The sequence below is a fragment of the Jatropha curcas genome, chromosome 1 (genome assembly GCF_041381405.1).
Source record: "Jatropha curcas cultivar XTBG-Jc1 chromosome 1, XTBG_Jcur_1.0, whole genome shotgun sequence".
Taxonomy (NCBI): domain Eukaryota; kingdom Viridiplantae; phylum Streptophyta; class Magnoliopsida; order Malpighiales; family Euphorbiaceae; genus Jatropha; species Jatropha curcas.
The window spans coordinates 3,152,688-3,171,668 of record NC_143151.1 but is presented as its reverse complement, the minus strand read 5'-3'; the positions used below and the strand labels follow the sequence as shown (position 1 = coordinate 3,171,668).

Below are 18,981 nucleotides of genomic sequence, written 5' to 3'. Positions count from 1 at the left end.
TATCATGGGTTGCTATACTCTTCAAATAAGGGAAAGCTTTTTTTTTATTTGTGAAAGCACTTATAACTTATCTTATTCTTACTTATAGAAGTAATTAAATTAATCAATATTTAATTTTTACAAATTGCTATGTGTTTGAAGCAAACAAAATACCATTGATGTGGAAAGACTATGCATTTTCAGGAAGTAAACATATAAAAGATATCCTTTTAGGAAATTTTGGAATTTCAAATAATGGCCAACAAGAAATGAAGGCTGAAGAAGCATATTGCCACCCAGAAATTTGGCAATAAATAACCTGACTTGGTCGACATATTAGTCACATTAACAACATAAAACACTTCCATAGCATTAAGTAGTGGTGCCGATGTAGAGTTCTGTGCAGGAGAAATTGTTATATTAGCTGAACCATTAACCTCAACAGGATAGAATGAAACGACACGGTACATTTCGTCGTCGTCATACTTGTAAGGAATATCAGTAACACCCATTTTTCTGTTGTCAATAAAAATTTCAACTATCCCAATTGGTTTTTCAGGATATCTATAAATTGGGTCACTGAAATAGAATACGAAATAGGCTATTACTGTTGTTTGACGGGAAATGTCTATAGATAGATAGATTGAGTTTGTGACATTTCTTGCTTGTATTGCTGTTGACATTACACGTTCCGGAGGTTGGTTTTCATCATAGAAATATCCTGTGGGGATGTAATTGGAAGCAATATTGCGATATTCTGCCATTTGTTTCGGTTTCCAAATCCGGTTGCAACATTCATCATATGGAGCCATTTGCCTGCAATGCAACAAAAACAACTAAATATCTATTCAGCAAAGTTTGCTGTTTTGGTAATTAGCTGTTTTAGTAGCGTTTAGCTAGTAGCTGTTTGAATAATTTTTTATAAAACACTAAAAGTTAAACGTTATATGGGTAAAACGCTACATTAACTTTTAAAAACTAATTCAAACGCTATATTACCAAATAAAAATAGCATTTAACATTTGAACAGTCAAAACACTAAAAAGCTACTTAAAAAAGCTATTATTAAACACAATCTAAAACTTAATTTCAAATTAGTTGGAGTCGGTTATATAAATCATTTGTTTCCATTGACTACTCTGCTCTGATCAAATATCAATGCAAAGCAAAGTTTAGTCAGAACAAAATTTCAAATATTTTTTATAAAAAAAATTTTATTAGTAGGCACCACTACAAGCTATCCACATAAATTGTATTATGAGAAATTTTCTGTTCAAATTTAACTCTCGAGTATTCCAATCAAGTTGAGCTTAAGCTTATATTGTAACAACTCGACTAATCTCGATTATACTCCTCCAAGAAGTATTGTTAAGAAATTAAAAAAAAAAAAAAAAAGAAAACTCACCCGGTGGTGTCATTAGCACCATAATTAGTCCTGCTATGAAGCTGCAAAGCAATCTTATTTTCCATCAACAGATAAAACCCATAACGAGGATCATCACCCGAGGAAAAATAAGAAGCTTCAAGAGAAGAAATAAAAGGAACACCTCCATACATAGTTCTTGTCAAACACACTTTTGCACTGTCTCCATTAGTTCTATAAATCATTTCATAGTAAATCGCATCATCTTCGCTCATAGAAGTTGTTACTGTTGCCCATATATTACCATCTATCTCCAAATTAAAATATGGAGGGCTTGATAAACCATCATAATTGCCATAGTAAAACCCAGCTCGAAACAGAAATTTTCCATCTCTTTTATAAAACAGTAAATTATAGCAGGATGTTTGGCTATCTGGAAAATATCTTAGAGTGCTTAATGTGCTAAAGTTTTGGCTATAAGTTAGAGTGTAGTTTTTTCCAGATTTTACATAATCTTCATCAGGAAGCCAATAAACGACATCACTTGCTGGTGTTTCTTTTGATGCTCCACAATCAAGCCTCAAGTCATCATGGCGTTCTGTTTACAGTAAATGCAAAAACTCAGCTTCTTTTTTTTTTTTTTTTTCTCTCTAAGGAAAAAGGAAAAAAAAAAAAAAGAAACTTATTACCTTGGGATTGGGCTTGGAAGGTGGACATCATCACCACAAATGGCATGGCCAGTTGTATAATTAATTTCTTCATTTTCTCGAGAAACAAACGATGGTTTAATTGATTTGAGTACTGGATCGAAAATGTTAATTAAGGTTCTGCAGCCATATCCGAAAACTGTGTGATATATATTATATTGAGCGGGCCCGCAAAAGATGCTGAAACAAGAAAGAGTCCGATGGCAAAAAAAAACAAAAGAAAGCATTCAAAATACTAAGGTTCTTTCTTTCTTGTAATTATATTTAAAGCTTGATTGTCAATCATGGGTTAAAATTGTTTTTTAACATCATAATTAATTTCCTTGTAACCTTTAAATTTCCTATAAATTATCATTCATGGTTAGCTATATTGCACGGAAACAGAAAACAATACATATATTTTATACAGAAAAACGGACAAGCGAAAACGCTCATGATTAAGAGTTTCCCACCATCATAATTGGTTAGTAAATATATATATAGTCCATATATAAAATTAATTATACTCAATGGTCTTGTTTGCTCCATTATGAAGAATTAATGCTGTATCATTTTCCATTAACCTATACATTTCATTCATAGGAAATATAATTGGAGAAATGAAAGTGGCTTCAAGTGAAGAAATGAAAGGAATTCCATTTCCATCACCACCACGCACTAAACACACTTGTGCAGCTTCTCTGTAAGTCCTGTAAATCATTTCATGATAAACTGGCTCAGTTTACTCAGAGAAAGTTGTTACCGTTGCCCATAAATTCCCATCTATCTCCAAATTGGAAGTGAGAGGCTTTGAAAGTCCATCGTAATTGCCACAATGAAACCCAGCTCGAAACAAGAACTTGGTGTCCGATGTATAAAGTGGTAAGTAATAGCAGTTCTTGTCGCCAGCAGGAAAGTATCGAATAGAATGTATAGTGATAAAGTTTTGGGTCTAGCTAACCAAATGGTTTTGTGCTGTTTTTATAAAATTTTCATCTGTTTGCCATGAAATTAGGCAGTCTTCCGTCGCTGGCGTTTCAGTTGTTGCTCCAGTCAATCCTCAAGTTAGTGTACTGTCTATCTCATTTTCTTCTTCTTGTTTTTTTTTTTAATTATTGTGTGATGTGAATATTATAAATTTTTATATGCTTATCTATACATTTTTATTAAAATTCTACTGATTTTAAAACTCAGTTACCCTGAGATTCACCGTAAGAAGTGAACCACCCATTTTGCACTTACAAAGAAATGAGAGAGATTTTAATTTGAGCCATATTCAAATACTTTTACCGTCTTATTTCTGACAAAAGATGCTCGAAACATTAAATAGTTCGATAAAAACGGGGAATTCCTTTTTGTCATAGTTGGTATTATTCTCATTCTTAACTTTTTTTTCCATTGATGTTTACGACTTATATTTTTTTTATTAATTTGATGGGGTTTACCTGGTTTTTTCATTTATGACGAATAGGAGGTTTCTGACATAATAGATTTAAATGTTCAATTAGGCTCGCAAGCTGTTAACTGATCAATTTCATGAATCAAGAAGAACTAGTTTCATAGCTGAAGAAAAGTAAAATAACTGAGAGAAAAGGCAACCTCGATAACTGGAATCCTTTTCAAATTCTGGATGGAACCTGAAAAAACATTCCACGATTGCCATATACTTCCCTAAATAGTATAGTTTGAAGTAGACAAAATTGCAGAATAAACACGATAGTTTACTTATTCATGGAATCCATATACTAGTACAGCTCAGTAAGTTTCTTTTTTTCATGCAAGTATTGCATACTTCATAAGAATATGATGCTTTCTATTTCAACTGCAACAGTTAATACTCACTAGCTTCGTACAAAAACCATATCCATCCCTTTATAGAATTTCTTCAATTCATAGCCCCATCAAACTCAATCTCCGCAAAATCCCTTAAAATTTTGAACTGATTGACCCTATTTATACAAGACATCCGATTGGATATCAAGTATGCGCAGAAGTAATAAGCTAGCATTTGTTTTTACTGATTAGAGGACTATATCTATCTCTTTCAAATATAAAAGATTACTAGCAGGCGATCTATCCAGACGCATTGTACACTTTACCCGGAACAAAGGAGCAGCGTTGCCTTGTCATAATGATTTCCCCACTGCGGAACACTTGGGGAAATTAAATTTGATATTGTGTTGTGTCAGGATTGTGACGTGCCCAAAACCAGACCTTTTAGTGATGGCATTAGATCCTCCAGGAACTCCCTTTTAGTCAAAATTCTATCAGATGTACAGTCTTCTTCCTGACCATCCAACACCATAAATCAAGTTATAATCAGTGAGTCAAATTGAAAAAAATAATAATAATAAAGCAAATCATGTACATAAGGAAGAAATATGAGAAACATAGTACCGGTACATATGAAACTTGTTTACCATTTAACAACCATTTTTGAAACTAAATTTACCGAATTTATCCACGTACTCAATGTGCAAAAAAGCTAAATTTACCAAAGTTTACATTAAAATTAAAATATTAATAATCTGTAACAGGAAAAACATCAATATTGAATGGTGAGAAGGATCCAAAATAAAAACAAATTTGCAAGAACATGTGTTTACTCACATCACCAGTTGCAGCAGAAAGAAGCGATAAAACTGTCACCGTTGCAGTTTGGTAATCTGTCAAGATTTTATATGCTGAATCATCTAGCTTTTCCTGAAAAGCATGGCATGCATGCACAATGTATTAGTTACCAAAATATCACCACTCCTCATAACATGAGCTTCATGTTATGTTTTTATATCATTAAATTCATTAAATTAGAGATAAATTAGCCCAAAGTCTCCAATATGTTGATATATATTTCTGTATGTTTGTGCTCTAGCAACAGAACACTGAAAGTGTTCTTGAGACTGAAAGGTGGAAAAGAGATAAAAGATATCTGAAACTTTCTCACTTATGTGTCAAATACGGTGCTTTCCATACCTTCAATCGAGACACAGCTGTAGAAATGGCCCTTCCTGGGGCTTGAAGAGCTTTATTGTGAATCTACAAACAAGAAAAATTAGATGTTCAAAAATTGCACAACAATGATAACAAAATGTTAAGAAGAGTAAATGAAAAATTTGGTATGGAAGCAAAGAATTCAAACACTACCTGTAGATAAAGTAGGGAAACAACTTTAGGCAGAAGAGTAACTGGATCAGTTTCACTAGAAACTTGGGCTAACAAATCCTGCCAGTGACACAATAAAAGCAGGCACCAATATGAGAAGTTTGACTCATCATATTTCCCTCTAGTTGTACACCACGTATTCATAAGAAACAAACTAGCAAAGCAAGCGTACAGTGAAAGCAAATAAATTTAGATATTCATCAAACAAATGACCAGATAAAAAACAGTGAATATAATAATGGATTGCATGCCATCATCTGTATTCTGTAAAAATCAACGACTTTCAGGCACAAAAGACCAGGTTCTCATGTGATGAAGTCAAAAAACCACTACCATGATATACAAGGTAGAGACTCTTATAACTATTTGAACCTTCCAAGTAATACCTGGTCATGATTGATTAAATCTGACTTTTTCTATAAATAGCAACCTAGACATACCTTGCGATATGAGTGTAAAAGTGTTCTCTCCAATTTTTTGTCAAGCTTTTTCAAGAACAGCCCACTGAGAAAGATGGAATTGAAATGTAAGTATTCACAACAACATTAATAGGTTGCAATTACACATACCCATGTGCAAATAAGCACATACACATAAAGAAAAGGAAAAAGCAATGCAATCCACATGGAAACCAAAACTCAAAAATAAAATAATAAAAAAGATAAAATACCTTTCCTCCGCCATTTCTCTTAGTGAAGTCATGAAAGCATCAACCCGCTGCCAAATATAACAATCATATTTGAATATATCAGTAACAAAAATGACGCTTAATACCACATGTTTCTCAAACTGGTTGTATAAGTTATAACTAAGGGAACAAAATCCAGAGAGAAGCTAGATTAGCTAATAGTCTCATGGTACTGAGTTCAGCAGCATAAGATCAAATGTTGCAAGGAACTTGCATATAGAGGGTTTTAGGGAAAAAAGATTGCAGGTTTCATAGTCCAGCCAGCGGAGAAAAAAAAAACAGATGTATGTTGGGCCCAAAGCATGGCAACAAACTAGAATTCTATAGAATCCATACAATGTCCAAACAACCAATCATATTATCTTGCAAAATTCTCTAAAGCAGCAAGACATTATAAAGGGAAAGCTGTAAAAACCACAAAACCACCAACACGCTGCTCTATGTTTTCTTTTAAGCTTTGAAAAAAATGTGTGCTCAACAAGCAAAAGAATAGCAAAATTCAAGCAACAGAAGTGAAAACCCAATAAAGATGTTACAGGTTCATGACTGAATGCAGGTGAAAAACTGAAACCTAAAATGATATTGAGAACAGAAATTATGCCGTTTTGAAATGAAACGAATAGAATTGCAAACATACAACAGTTTCCTCTTTCCTCAATCCTCCACACAATCCACCCCACTGCAGTAAACACCTCCCCCCCCCCCTCCCCCCCCCCCCCCCCCCCCCACAAAAAAAAAAAAAAGACACTGTAATTAAAGAAGCAAAATGTTGAATGACAATCATCCAATGAAATCATCTTGAATGTGGAAAGTTCCTGTTTCACACGATCAGTCACCAACCTTTCCTTCCAAAGTTTCTACTACTGCAAGAGCTTTCTTTGAAAGGGATCCTGGAAAACTTTTTGCCTGCACAAGGAATGATAGTATTATACATTTATTTAACTTCTGATCAATTTCATAACTCATGAAGGAGATGAATATTTCATACAAGAGTAGTTCTTTCTGCAGAATTTAATGTGATGGATTCTGAACTTTGAGACTCGTCGACTTCAATTCCATTCTTCAATTTGTTGTGTATGTCCTATATTTACATGAATTTAAATATAAGACGATTCCTCAAGATCCTACATCTTACTTCACTAAAACCAAATCAACGGTGAGGTAAAAGGAATTATCAAAGTGCTACCAAGTTATGAAAAAGTGTATCTGAAATAGAAGCAGCTACTGTTCTTAACAAATGTCTGTGCAAAATAACCTGCAAATCATACATAAGCATTGGTTTTACCACATGTTATCATCAAAATAACAAACTCTGAACATTAGTATATCCAGGAAAAGTTGTTGATGTATAAACTATCCAAAGAACTTACTGAAGTTGATTGGTCATCGTCAAACAAATCTAGAGCTTTTTCATACAGCTGCAAATTTAGGAAAGACTGCAAAAAGGCAGAAGTCAGCATACATGCTTTAGCATATAGAATGTACCAGACTAGTATAAATTACATCCGGCTGTGAATGTGCCAAAACACTGAATGCTGACAAGTGACAAGTAGCAATTAATTGTGCTAACCTCATCAAGCTTCTTTTGCAGATTATCAATCAATCGCTTTATTTTCTCAGTATTTTCTGTGAACAATGCCTTTCTTCTCTCCTTCAAAGAATTAATGAGCATAGGTCTCATATAGTTAGCTAATGGTTTAAGTATTATCTGCAAATCTTCTATACCTGCCAGATTAGACAAAATATCCAATCAAAACTAGAAATAGAACCGATGCCTAATTGCCTGAAAGGAACTATGACCAATGTACAGACCTTGCTCTTCAAAATCAGGAACCATAGTTAGGATCTTTTGCATTACCCACTTTTCTGAAGGAACATTAAGATTGTCCTCTTGCATTCTAGCCTCTTTCTTAGCTCCAGTTTTTGTATCTGACACCTGAGTAGAAGACGCATCCTTGCCTTTCCTTTGGTTTTTCTTAGATTTTGCAGGAATGTAGTCCTCATCATCTGGAATGCTTTCTGCTGTTTTTTTCCCAGTAGTTTTTCCCTTTTTCTTCTTTTTCTCATTACCAGTGTCACTTAACTCATTGGACCTTCCAGAATCATTTTTAGCCTTAACTTCCTGAACAAAGTCTGGTTTGTCATTCAGCAGAAAGGAATCCATCTCTTTCTCCATCCGATCATAAACAGACTGGCCATGCAGAGAGAAGGTTGCAGCCATCAGAATTCACATAAGAGACTAAAAAGATACAAAAAAGAGGCAAAATCTTAGTTCCACGATCTTATCGTTTTTCCAACCCACAAGATAGTGCTCCAGAAAACATAAAGATAATTCATCTCTACTTTTTTATATAAGGTTCGCATCCTGACACATGGGGAGGGAAAAGGAGGGTTAAGTTCGAGTCATTCTCAGGTACCAAAGGGAAGTTCCCGAAATACGAAAGGGAACAATTGAATACAGGGTGAAGAGGGCACTGAACCCCAAGATAAACCTCCACTGTCACAATTTGAACTTCTTCAGCCTCTAAGTTCAAGCCAACAGCAGAAGCCGGACCAATCATTTCTGAACTAATATACAGTAGAACTACTTCATATAAGCATCACTTCCATTTTCTAAACAATACAGAAATATATTAAAAATATTTGCACAACCAAATGAAAGTTTCGTTTCAGTATCAATTTTTTCAAGAGCATTACCTTGACAAAACCATTACTGAATACATATGAGTCCCCCAGGATGAGTCCTTTATTATCCTGAAGAGAAACATAAGGCAAATGAATATTATAATTCACCAGATTTAGGGCATCAATAGTTACAGACACAGAAAACTGTCACCTTAAGGGCCGACTGAACAGAAGGACAAAGTGATAAAATCTTGGATGCATCTTGGGATCCGAAAGATGCGGGCAATACAGAAAGAGAATCAATCCTGGAATATCCATCCAATCATACCATGTAAAAAAGCAATAATGCCTTAAAATATAAAGCTCAAACAAATTACTTTCCAGAAGTCCTCAAAAAAGCCCATTCTGTAAATATCAATGAGGAGTATAAAAGAAGGTCCCTAAATATTAGAACAGAAGAATCAAGGCAGATAGCAATGATGACCATGTTTTTTCTTTTATTGAAACAATGAGACTGTAATCGTTGCCAAGAAAGTAACAATTGGCATGGTAAACAGATAAAGTATCAACAACCTAATTCATGGAGAAAATGAGGAAGAAAGACTAGCAGATTAGTGATTGGCAAAAATACTCCACAGTAAGTATCTCAACAAATAAAAGAGTTAAGAAAAATAACTAAAATCTATGTTACCAAACAACTATAAGTGTTTAACTTCTTCAGAGAAATAAAGAAAATGAAATTTCCTTTTCAACCCTCAAATACGGTCCATAGGAAGCTACACTTATAAAACTTCAATGTGATAAAGAACATTACAAAACTTCAATATAAAACTTCAAATGGCCCATTTATACGAAACTATACATATAAACACCAGTATAAGTCCTGGCATTAACCATAAATAAAGGTATAATTCTTTGTCTTCAGAATTCAGACACAATACATTTGTTCAAAAAAAATCACTAAACAATTTTATCAACATTGAATAAAATATATCAAATTAAAAATAAGGCATACAAGCAATTATGATGTTATTTTGCAAGATAACAAAAAGCACAAACAAAAGAATAAAAATTGATCATTTCGTTATTTCTCTTACCAGCTACCACGCTCAATAGCATCCTCAACAGCAGCATCTAACATCTCAGTCAAGGAAGGGTGAGCAAATGCAGTAACTAAAGGTATACCTTCAGGATACCTGGACTAAATTGGAGTGCAGGATCACAGTTTTGATTAGACAGAAGCATTCTCAAGTAGTCAATAAATGCTTAAAACCAATTCAATGATCCTAGGAGCAGGAAAAATTAATCCAAATTTCAAAAAAAAAAAAAAAAAAAAAAAAAAAAAAAAAAAAAGAAGAGAGAGAGAGAGATCAACATGAACTCAATAAAATACCTGCAAGAACTGGACAGGCTGGGAAATTCCAAGTTTGTTCAGAGTGTCATAGCTTATAAAAGAATTCTGCAGCAAGTGGAAACGATAAATAATAAAGATAGCAGTAATCTTTTTCTCTCTTACAGGCTAGAAAAGTGCAGAAGGAAGAGAACTACAGTGTCACTCAGCATTATGGAATGTTGTAGAAATTTGCATTATATACCCATCAGAAGATAGCAAAGCCACATGATTGAGCATTATATTCAAAATATGTTTAATGAGATATGGAGAAACTGGCAATGCATCAGCTTTTGCAACTCAATAATGCAAACTTAAAAAGACTGGGGGGCACAAGACTCAAACCTGTGAAAAGAAAGAATCCACGCACTCCTTTTGAGCAGTGGCAAAGACCTGTTGCACAATTAAACTTGATATAAGAACAAGATATTACAATTTAATGGAATACCATGAGCACATGAAAAGTGAAGCATCAAACAAACATGTTCCCCACCTTGCATACACTATCCCCACCATCTCATATCTTTTCAAAGTTTTAGTGATCAATAAAGATGAGCAAATTACACTGTAGATAGCATATGAAGCTTTCATGCATATCCCAATTGGCATCCATCAACAAGGATATCTAGTTAATGAAATATGCAATAGCCAAAGACCAAAGGGATAGAATAGTGTCTCACTGTCTCTAAAATGCAAGGTTTCCGTTTCCTCCTTTATGTTTTGGTCTTGAACTCTAGCAAGTGTGTAAATAAAATGTTTACAAAATCATAAAAGAATACCTCAGAACACTTAACTGTAAACAAGACTCATATCTTTTGTTGAAAGTTCAACTGAAACATTCTAAAAGGGTAAAAAAGAACGTTCATTAAAAGAATTTCAATTTGGAATCTCAAAATAAAGCTTACTCCCACAATTCAATGCAAGTATACAACTGGCGTCAAAGTCTATAACTCTTCTTTCTGGTGAGATGAACCTCACCACATACAATATGCAACAGTGTCAAAGATTGCATAACATACATTTGGAGTCCAATGAACTCCTGCACGAAGTGATCCAAGAACCTGGCCTTCCTTCATGAGTCCATTAAAGAGGGACTGGAAGAATGAACTTTCAACGGCCACACCACTGGCTCCATTCATTTCCTGCAACAACTGCTGTAAATTTCCCCAAAGCACTGACAAGTTAGTAGGCACTGTGATACCCCTTGCAGCGCCACGAACCATGGCACTAACACGAGCAACATAAGCCGGTGTATACAATTGCCCACCTTCAAGCCTACCTTTCACCTAAATTCCAAAATAACTCGTATCATAATGTTATCTTTTATAATCCAAAAACAACATTTTTGAACAAAGAAAACCAGTTACCAATCTTCCAAGGCGGGCCTCCAACATAGAAGCCACAAATTCTGAGCCAACATTTAACTGTGCAGCAATTTCTGCCAAAGCAATTTGACTACATTCTTGAAGCCTCTCATTAATTTCTTCTGCAACATTATCCCAATAAGCCTGTGATATAATTTCTCCTTGAATTAACATTAGCTCCGGATTATCCGACACTACATGATGAGCTTGCTTTTCAACATGATATAAATCAACACCAGTAGCATCCGCAAGATCTATCAAGGAAACACGCCCTAATATCTTGATCTCAGCCACCATTTCATGCCTCAGTTGCTCCTACAGCCCCATGTATGAACAAATTCATGTTAGAGAACAATGACAACAACTAAAATAACAATTAATTATCAAGTACAATAAGAAATTGTAAATTCAAGTGTAATGCTCTGTTTGACAACCGAAAAAGAAAAAGTAAGTTACTTAGTACATCTGGAACCCCAAGCCACGAAGTTAAAACCTATGCTATTCAGTGCAGTTGACTTTGACAATTAAAATTCAGTTCTCCTTCTCCCGTAGTATTTTCATTCATTTTCTCGGGAACCGGACAAAGAATTGTGAGGTGTGCGTGTGTATCTATAAGAAAGTGAGAGAGTGAGAGAGATACAGGAGTGATGTATTCTTTGCCGGAGATTGTGTGGAGAAGGTCGAAATCTATGATGCGAAGCTCCTGGAGCTTTAGGACTAATTCGACGACGTTTCGTTCCGATAATCGGATGCTTGATTTCGCTTGTTGCGCATACTCGAATTGTTTCTGCAATTCTAGCAATTCAGCGTCCATATCTGCGGTGTCACTCTTTCTTCCCCGATTCTTCCTTTGATCAGGAGTTCAACTTCAACGCCGGTGCTCGTTCAAATTTTGATTTTGTTTTTTTGTTTTTTTCTCTCTCTCAAATGGAAGATGGAGTGAACAGTGAGACCGTCAGAGGCCGCTGGAGCAGTTATCCGGTGAAACGCTAGTCATGGGCCTTCAATCTCAATGGGCCGATTCCACAAGAGTTTTATAGCCCAGACAAGGAAATCAGGTCAGGTATGTCAAGCATGTCAATTGTCGAAGCTCTGCTCAACATTTCACTGTAGTTGGACTTGCACCGTGTATTAGACCCAAACATGGGTTTTATGTACCCTCTTGTGAGCAAATATAAGGCTGCTTTAAGCCAATCAACCGGTGGTTTGGTTGGTCTTTTCATTTATTTAAAAAATAAAAGGTTTTAAGTTTGAGTTTTTTGACAATAGTTGTTTTCACCAATTTGGTAAGTCAAGTAAAGGCTACCCCTTGTGTTTTGAAATAATTTTTTTTTTCATAAATATAAGTCGTTTTAAAAATATTAAAGAGTAATTAATAAATGTTTTTCAATTTTGGTCAATATATTAAACAATTGTTCTTAATGATATAAGATAAAATGAATTTAGTTAAATTAATAAACTTTTTATTATAATCTATAAGAATTAATTATTTTTTTAGTCAGCGTAAAAGAACTTTAAACGATTTATATTTATAAATAATGAAAGTATTGGTTTAACTCCTGATAGGTAGGTAGGTAGTATTGCGGATGAGACGCTCAAGTTTGACTTTCTAAAGTTTATTCAATAAATAATGAGTTCGAGTTTATTAATTGAGCTTGTTATAAATGAATCAAGCTGGAATATGGATTTCAACTTAAAGAGGTAATTTTATTTTTAATTGTTCACTTGGAACTTGATTTTGAAAGTTTAAATATACTAAAAACAAATCAAACTCAGACTAAAAGAAATTTGGACTCAGCTCAATTCACTTAGAACCCTATTAATAAGTGAATGTAAAGAATTTTATTTTCTTTCTTTCTTTCTGTTTCCCCCTTTTCATTGCTGTCATTAGTTTACTACATTTATAATTGGATTGTGGCACTATATAATAGGATTAGTTCAGTGTTATTCCACCTCATCTTACTGATGTGATATCACCATTGTATTATATTATACAGGTAAATGTACATAATTATTATAATAAATAATATAATTTTGATTTATAATTAAATTATAAACCAAGTACCATAAGGCTTGTGTGTTTTTCTATTAATTGCTAATTATCAATTATTTTAAATTTATAATGTTAAAGAATGAAAATAATTAATAGTATTATTGAGCTAAACTTATTTATATATTTATAATTGTTAATTGTAAAAAAACAATTGTGTCATTGCTTCAGCTGGTTGATTCTAAAACGATACTGTAAAGGCCTATATCATATATATTATATACACAAATTCGATTTCCGAAAAACGCACTTTAGTATTGAGTAAAAAACTTTTATCCTTTATGGTACCAGAGAATTAATCCTTGTCATTATATATATATATATAAGAAACGCTTTCCATGCTTTGCACATTTGAAGGATGGAAATGTGAGTCACTATTTATTAACTGCACATTGTGGACAAGATCATGGCAAATTTGACATTACTGTTTTAGGATTTGTTTTCTGCCATATGCCACCACTCTAGTTTTGATTTCTTAACATCACTATATCATAATGGATGCACACATTCCAAAGTGAAATCTATTTCCAAGTCAAAGTTGTATTTTTATGTAAAGAAAAATAAATAAATTCAATTCTAATTTTGATGTTGAAATAGCAGAATTGTAACAAAACATTTATATAACCGGCCTAAATTAGTTTAAAATTAAGATTATAAAGTATAAATAAACACCTAAATTACAGAGTGAATTTTAATTTTTGGATTTTTACTATGCAATTCAATGTAATTTTTAGTACTTCTTAAGTTGTTTCTCTTCTATGTATCAAAAGAATTGATCAAGAGAAAGTAAAAAAAGAAAAATGTTTTCTTAATGAGAAATGTACATGTGGAAGTCAAGGTATGTGCAGTATGCCAAAGAAAAGATCTTTTGTATGAGAGTGTATCAAATTGCATACATTTTCTTATACTCATTTGTTATGATATCAGTATCAGACATCATAGACATTGAAAATGATCGCGATCTGCTTCCTAGCGATGATCTTCGTATACTCCTCATATTCGAGGCTTCAATCCGATGCTTAATTACCCAGTAACACATAGTTCCCAGAGTTGTAACCATTATACCTGTTCCTATAATTGTCACACTAATTGCCAACCATATCTCATGCTTCCCCACAACAATGAACGACAGAGCTAAAAATGCTACTGATATAAGTGCACAAGCTAACCACATCAACTTGTTAATGATCGCCATCATCTGCTTCTTCGCCTTGCTTTCTATGACAACAACTGATGTTTGCACAATTACAACAGCTAGAGAAATGAAGAGGGCAATCGAGTCGAACACAAAGAATATAAGAAATGGAGCTCTCCGAGCAATATTTGCTGCCCCGAGTGACTGTCCTGGGGGCATTTCATTTTGGTCTTCGACGTATTGGCCAGGGACAGTGAAAATAGCTGCAAAGGCGACTGTAGCAATAAGGACAGCGACCACAGTTGTCGAGTTGATGGCATTGTTAAGACCTTCTGTATGCATTTTGTTAAGACGTTTAGCAATGCCTTGTACTCGCTTGCGAGTTTGTCGGGTGTGTTCCAACTGATAGTGAACTTCATGTTTTATGTCACTCACAGTTTGCTTCAATTCTCGTGCTGGATTTGTTAGTTCTGGCTTAATAATTGTGGCACTCTGAACCCCATGTTCCCGCAAAATGGCTGCAACATCCGAGTGCCCAGTTTTCTCAGCCGTATCGAAAGCAGTTTCACCAGTTCTATTGACAGCTTTTGTGTCTGTTTGGTTGCACCTGAGCAGCAACATAACAATCTGCAAAAACCACAAACTACTGTATCAATTTATCTGTTTCATGTCCAGTCATCAAGACTTTTTGGACTATATCCCTATTAATTTCATTTTTCTGAACATTCTTTCAACAAGAAATTGTATATTAGAGATGGTTAGGACTTAAAAAAAAATCTTTCCTGCCAATTAGATTGCGAGTTCATACATCAATCAAAGCCTAATTAACCAAAAACGAAATAAAATTATCTCCTGAAATCTTCATTGACAAACCAGAAGCTAGAAGAGCAAATGTGTATCTTCTAAGTTTTTCAACATTAAAGATTGAAACTTTTAGGAAAACAAAGTAGGTTGATAAAACTCACTCCTTTTAAATTAAGAAACAACATATTAGAGATCAGAAAACTCTGCAAGCTGACATCAAGATCATAATTTTCAAGCAGCATATAATAGTTTTCAGTTCAAAAAAGCAGAATCGTGACACTACATCTACAAATATCCAATCTTGATATATATATGTAAGTCAATTGATGTTATTGAGAATTTAAAACTTCAACTAGTTAACCTTACATAGTATTATAGTTAACCTTACATAGTATTATAGCCGACTAGATTCAATTAATGTCAGCAAATTGTCAGATATGTCAGAATTTTGTTCAGAAGTCAACCAGCAATAGAATTTCAAAAAGCAACATGGAAATCATTAGCCCAAATTATTTGGAAGAGCCAAGAAACAAGATTACATTGAAAAATACAACCTTGCAAATAAGAGAAAATTTTGTTTCTTAATGTGGAAAATTTACAATACTAATAACAGGATTTGACCAAAATATTAATTAGCTAACTGGATTTCTGAGATTACAGTATTCAAAATCTCTGAAATTTTGTCTCTTAATATGGAAAATTTACAATACTAATAACAGTATTCAAAATCTCTGAAATTACGAGGTCAAAGTAATCCAGATGAATCAAAGGTGCTTCATTATCAATTATTTTTCCCCCCAATTAGATCATCTTTGATAAACTAAGATCAGATTTTCCTACCTTGAATGCTATATGTTCACCCTCTTATTGGTCAAATATTCAAAGCAGCTAGACAAAGAAATAAGGCCATGAAATAATAAACAATAAATTTGACTAAAACTAAAATTTTCACACCAGGCCAGTTAGGCGAAGACATGCCTTGGTGAAAATACTGAGGGAAAGAAGTAATTTACCTTAGTTCTTCCTTTTCGAGTGGCTATATGTAATGCTGTATTGCCTTTAGTATCAACCATGTTCACCGAAGAAGGTTCTGCATTAATCAACTCCTCCACCACCTCGACGTTCTGCCCCTTCACCGCCATGTGAAGTGCAGTCTGCCCTTTTTTATCTACCCTTATCACTATCCCAGGCTCCATTGCCACAAGTGCCCTAACAACCTCCAAATGCCCATTTCTAGCCGCGGAATGCAATGCAGTTTTGCCATTACTTCTAGCAATGGTAGCCAAACTACTTCCTGCATTTAACAATAATCTCACTACCTCTATATGCCCTTGTGTTGCAGCAGTATGCAAAGCTGTGGTGTTTGATAAATCAACAGTCATAGCCAATTCTGGATGAGCCTCCATTAGAATTGCCAATATATCTGCAATAACGCAAGGCAAAAATCATCGTATTTTTCCTTTACAAAAAGCAATTAATTACTAATTCTTGAGGTTTGACTTAATTCAGAGTTAGTACCTCTATCTTTAAAATTAAAAAACTAAATTAACCCATCACTCAAATGAACAAAATAGAGAATTTCTAGTATTGAGACATACCTAAATCCCCTTGCTTAGCTGCAATGTGGAATGCGTCAAACCCATTTCTTGCTTTGATACTAGCATCACTAAGATCGTAATATTTAATCATTTCCCTAACTAAATCAACATAACCATATTCTGCAGCTACATATAAAGCGGTCTCTCCTGACTGATTTTGCTTCTCTAACAATTCTTTCAACTCTGCTTCCTGAGTACCGGTTAAGATCTCCATTGCAGCAGCCAAATTCCCTGCTCTAGCTGCAGAATGCAATGGAGTATCATCTTTTTTACCTGTTAACTGTTTTGTAATTTTTTTCCTTGGAGCTGAACTAGGCAATGGAGCTGATGACTCCATTGGATCCGCCTATTTAATATATGAATAAAATATTTCAGCTGATCTTTCTCTTTTTTTTTCCCGCAAAAACCCAGATCAAATTTTGCATCTTGTATCATCAACAATCATTGTTGATCTTAAAGCAACCCAGATAACCATAAATATTGAATTCAATAATTCCCAACTCTTGAAGCCCAATTGCAGACTCCTCCCATTTTTGGCTCTGCACGAAAACTGGAATTAAAATTTCTTGCAAATAAATTTTGATAATCCTAATAAACCTCTTTGTCTTTGCCATTAACAATGCAAATAGTTCAACAACTAATTCACATCATAAAAATAAACAAACAAAAATCATTGAGCAACAATACAATGATATACTTGGGTTCTCATCAAGTTTTAATCATGTTCACGTTGAATACAGAGAAAAAGAAGACAAAGGAAAATATGGAAATTTGATTACCTGGGTTTGAAGGAAAATGCTTGTTTTGCTCTCCTCCATTAAAACCCAGAGAAAGAACCCATATAGTTATTAAGAGCAGTTTGTAGAGAAACACGATCGAAACACCCTGTAATGCATTTTTGAAACATAACAAACACAAAAACGTTTCAGTGGTTGCATTATTTTATATGAAAAGAAGGAATGATGATAAACAATAAGCATTAAGCCAAAAAAAACAACATGAAACGCACATGTAGGCAACAACTTTACATGAATTTCAAATCAAATCCTTTTGAGAGAGAAAGAGAGAGAGGAATCAATCAAGATGGACTTTTGGAAAGGTTGTTATGATTACAACTTAATGTCAATTTTTTTTCTAAAATAAAATTTCGCAATTTTTATTTTTATTTTTTAATTTTATTTTGAGAGAGAGAGAGAGAGAATTAGAAAATAAAAAACAAAAAAAGCGAGTGAGCAAAAAGAGTAGCAAAAACCAGTGATGGTGTTGGGTTGGGCAATGGAGACTAACGGTAATAACAGAACCACGCGCGCAAATGTGATAAGGCGCGAGTGTAATGTACTGACGTCTTCCTTTGACCTTGTAGTTTGTTAGGTTGACTCAATTTGGCTGTTTTTACGGTTTATTTTTTATGCTTTATATGCTCCTTTCACCCCCAAAATTAGGAAAAGTAATATCAATAGAATATTATTAATGATTTATTAATTTTAATTTTATTCACAACTTTAGTAAAAATTGATTGTTTAGAAAATATTATAGATAAGTAAAATTTTAATTTATTGGCTTTTTTCGAAAATAAAAAGTAAAGAAATAACTTAAGACATTTCAAATTAGTAATATGGACACTTATTAAAAAAAATATTTAATTTAAATGTTTTACAAAAAGAAAATTCAAGTCGATTTTTTTTATAGGATTTCTAGAAAAGCAATTTGGTCTAAAAATTTTAATTTTATGTATATTATATGTTTTTTTTTCTATTATATTAAGTCTATTTTTCTGGTATACTCTAATAAAAGATAAATCATACGTGTTAAGATTATAAAATTTATAAATTATATTCATTTACCAATTAAAGACAATTGTTGAGACTTTCACATTTATCCAAAATTCAATAATTTTTCACATGTTTTTATTATTTAAATGTAGAAAATTTTCGTTAAATAATTCATAGTTCTATGATATTGTAATGTCTAAATTTATGTCACGGTCAAATGCATCTAACTTTTAAAAACTATAAAGTCAATTTTATTTTACTTAATTCTTATTTCATGGCGGCATATTTTTTAAGCTAAGGACAATTTTACTAGAAGCATTCTGTAAATTTTCAAATATTTTAGGCGATAATGCACCCATAAGACA

The 18,981-nt window shown here is 33.5% G+C and overlaps 3 protein-coding genes across 4 annotated transcripts; all 3 read right to left on the bottom strand.

The window, feature by feature from the left end:
* Positions 1-107: 107 nt before the first annotated feature.
* On the bottom strand, positions 108-2,244 carry LOC105628349 (uncharacterized protein At1g24485). The gene is made up of 3 exons (XM_012209742.4): positions 2,032-2,244; positions 1,385-1,940; positions 108-795 (listed from the first exon to the last, which is right to left on the bottom strand). Exons 1-3 carry the CDS (start codon positions 2,102-2,104, stop codon positions 228-230), a joined length of 1,197 nt encoding a protein of 398 aa, XP_012065132.1. The 5' UTR covers positions 2,105-2,244; the 3' UTR covers positions 108-227.
* A 1,484-nt stretch (positions 2,245-3,728) lies between these two features.
* Positions 3,729-12,214, bottom strand: LOC105628191 (E3 UFM1-protein ligase-like protein). The gene is made up of 20 exons (XM_089724640.1): positions 11,898-12,214; positions 11,261-11,572; positions 10,913-11,179; positions 10,239-10,286; positions 9,897-9,962; positions 9,601-9,704; positions 8,715-8,808; positions 8,576-8,632; positions 7,691-8,069; positions 7,449-7,603; positions 7,249-7,314; positions 7,065-7,133; positions 6,867-6,959; positions 6,719-6,784; positions 5,861-5,907; positions 5,631-5,694; positions 5,173-5,250; positions 5,002-5,064; positions 4,639-4,731; positions 3,729-4,315 (listed from the first exon to the last, which is right to left on the bottom strand). Exons 1-20 carry the CDS (start codon positions 12,069-12,071, stop codon positions 4,214-4,216), a joined length of 2,397 nt encoding a protein of 798 aa, XP_089580766.1. The 5' UTR covers positions 12,072-12,214; the 3' UTR covers positions 3,729-4,213.
* A 1,880-nt stretch (positions 12,215-14,094) lies between these two features.
* On the bottom strand, positions 14,095-17,995 carry LOC105628192 (ankyrin repeat-containing protein At5g02620). Of its 2 annotated transcripts, none has more exons than XM_012209561.4 (5): positions 17,854-17,995; positions 17,624-17,729; positions 16,845-17,383; positions 16,260-16,669; positions 14,095-15,069 (listed from the first exon to the last, which is right to left on the bottom strand). In XM_012209561.4, the coding sequence occupies exons 3-5, from the start codon at positions 17,179-17,181 to the stop codon at positions 14,191-14,193; spliced, it is 1,626 nt and encodes a 541-aa protein (XP_012064951.1). In that variant the 5' UTR covers positions 17,182-17,383; positions 17,624-17,729; positions 17,854-17,995; the 3' UTR covers positions 14,095-14,190. The 2 variants fall into 2 exon arrangements, with proteins under 2 accessions (XP_012064951.1, XP_020532683.1); XM_020677024.3 differs by having other exon boundaries at positions 17,873-17,995.
* Between the last annotated feature and the right edge of the window lie 986 nt (positions 17,996-18,981).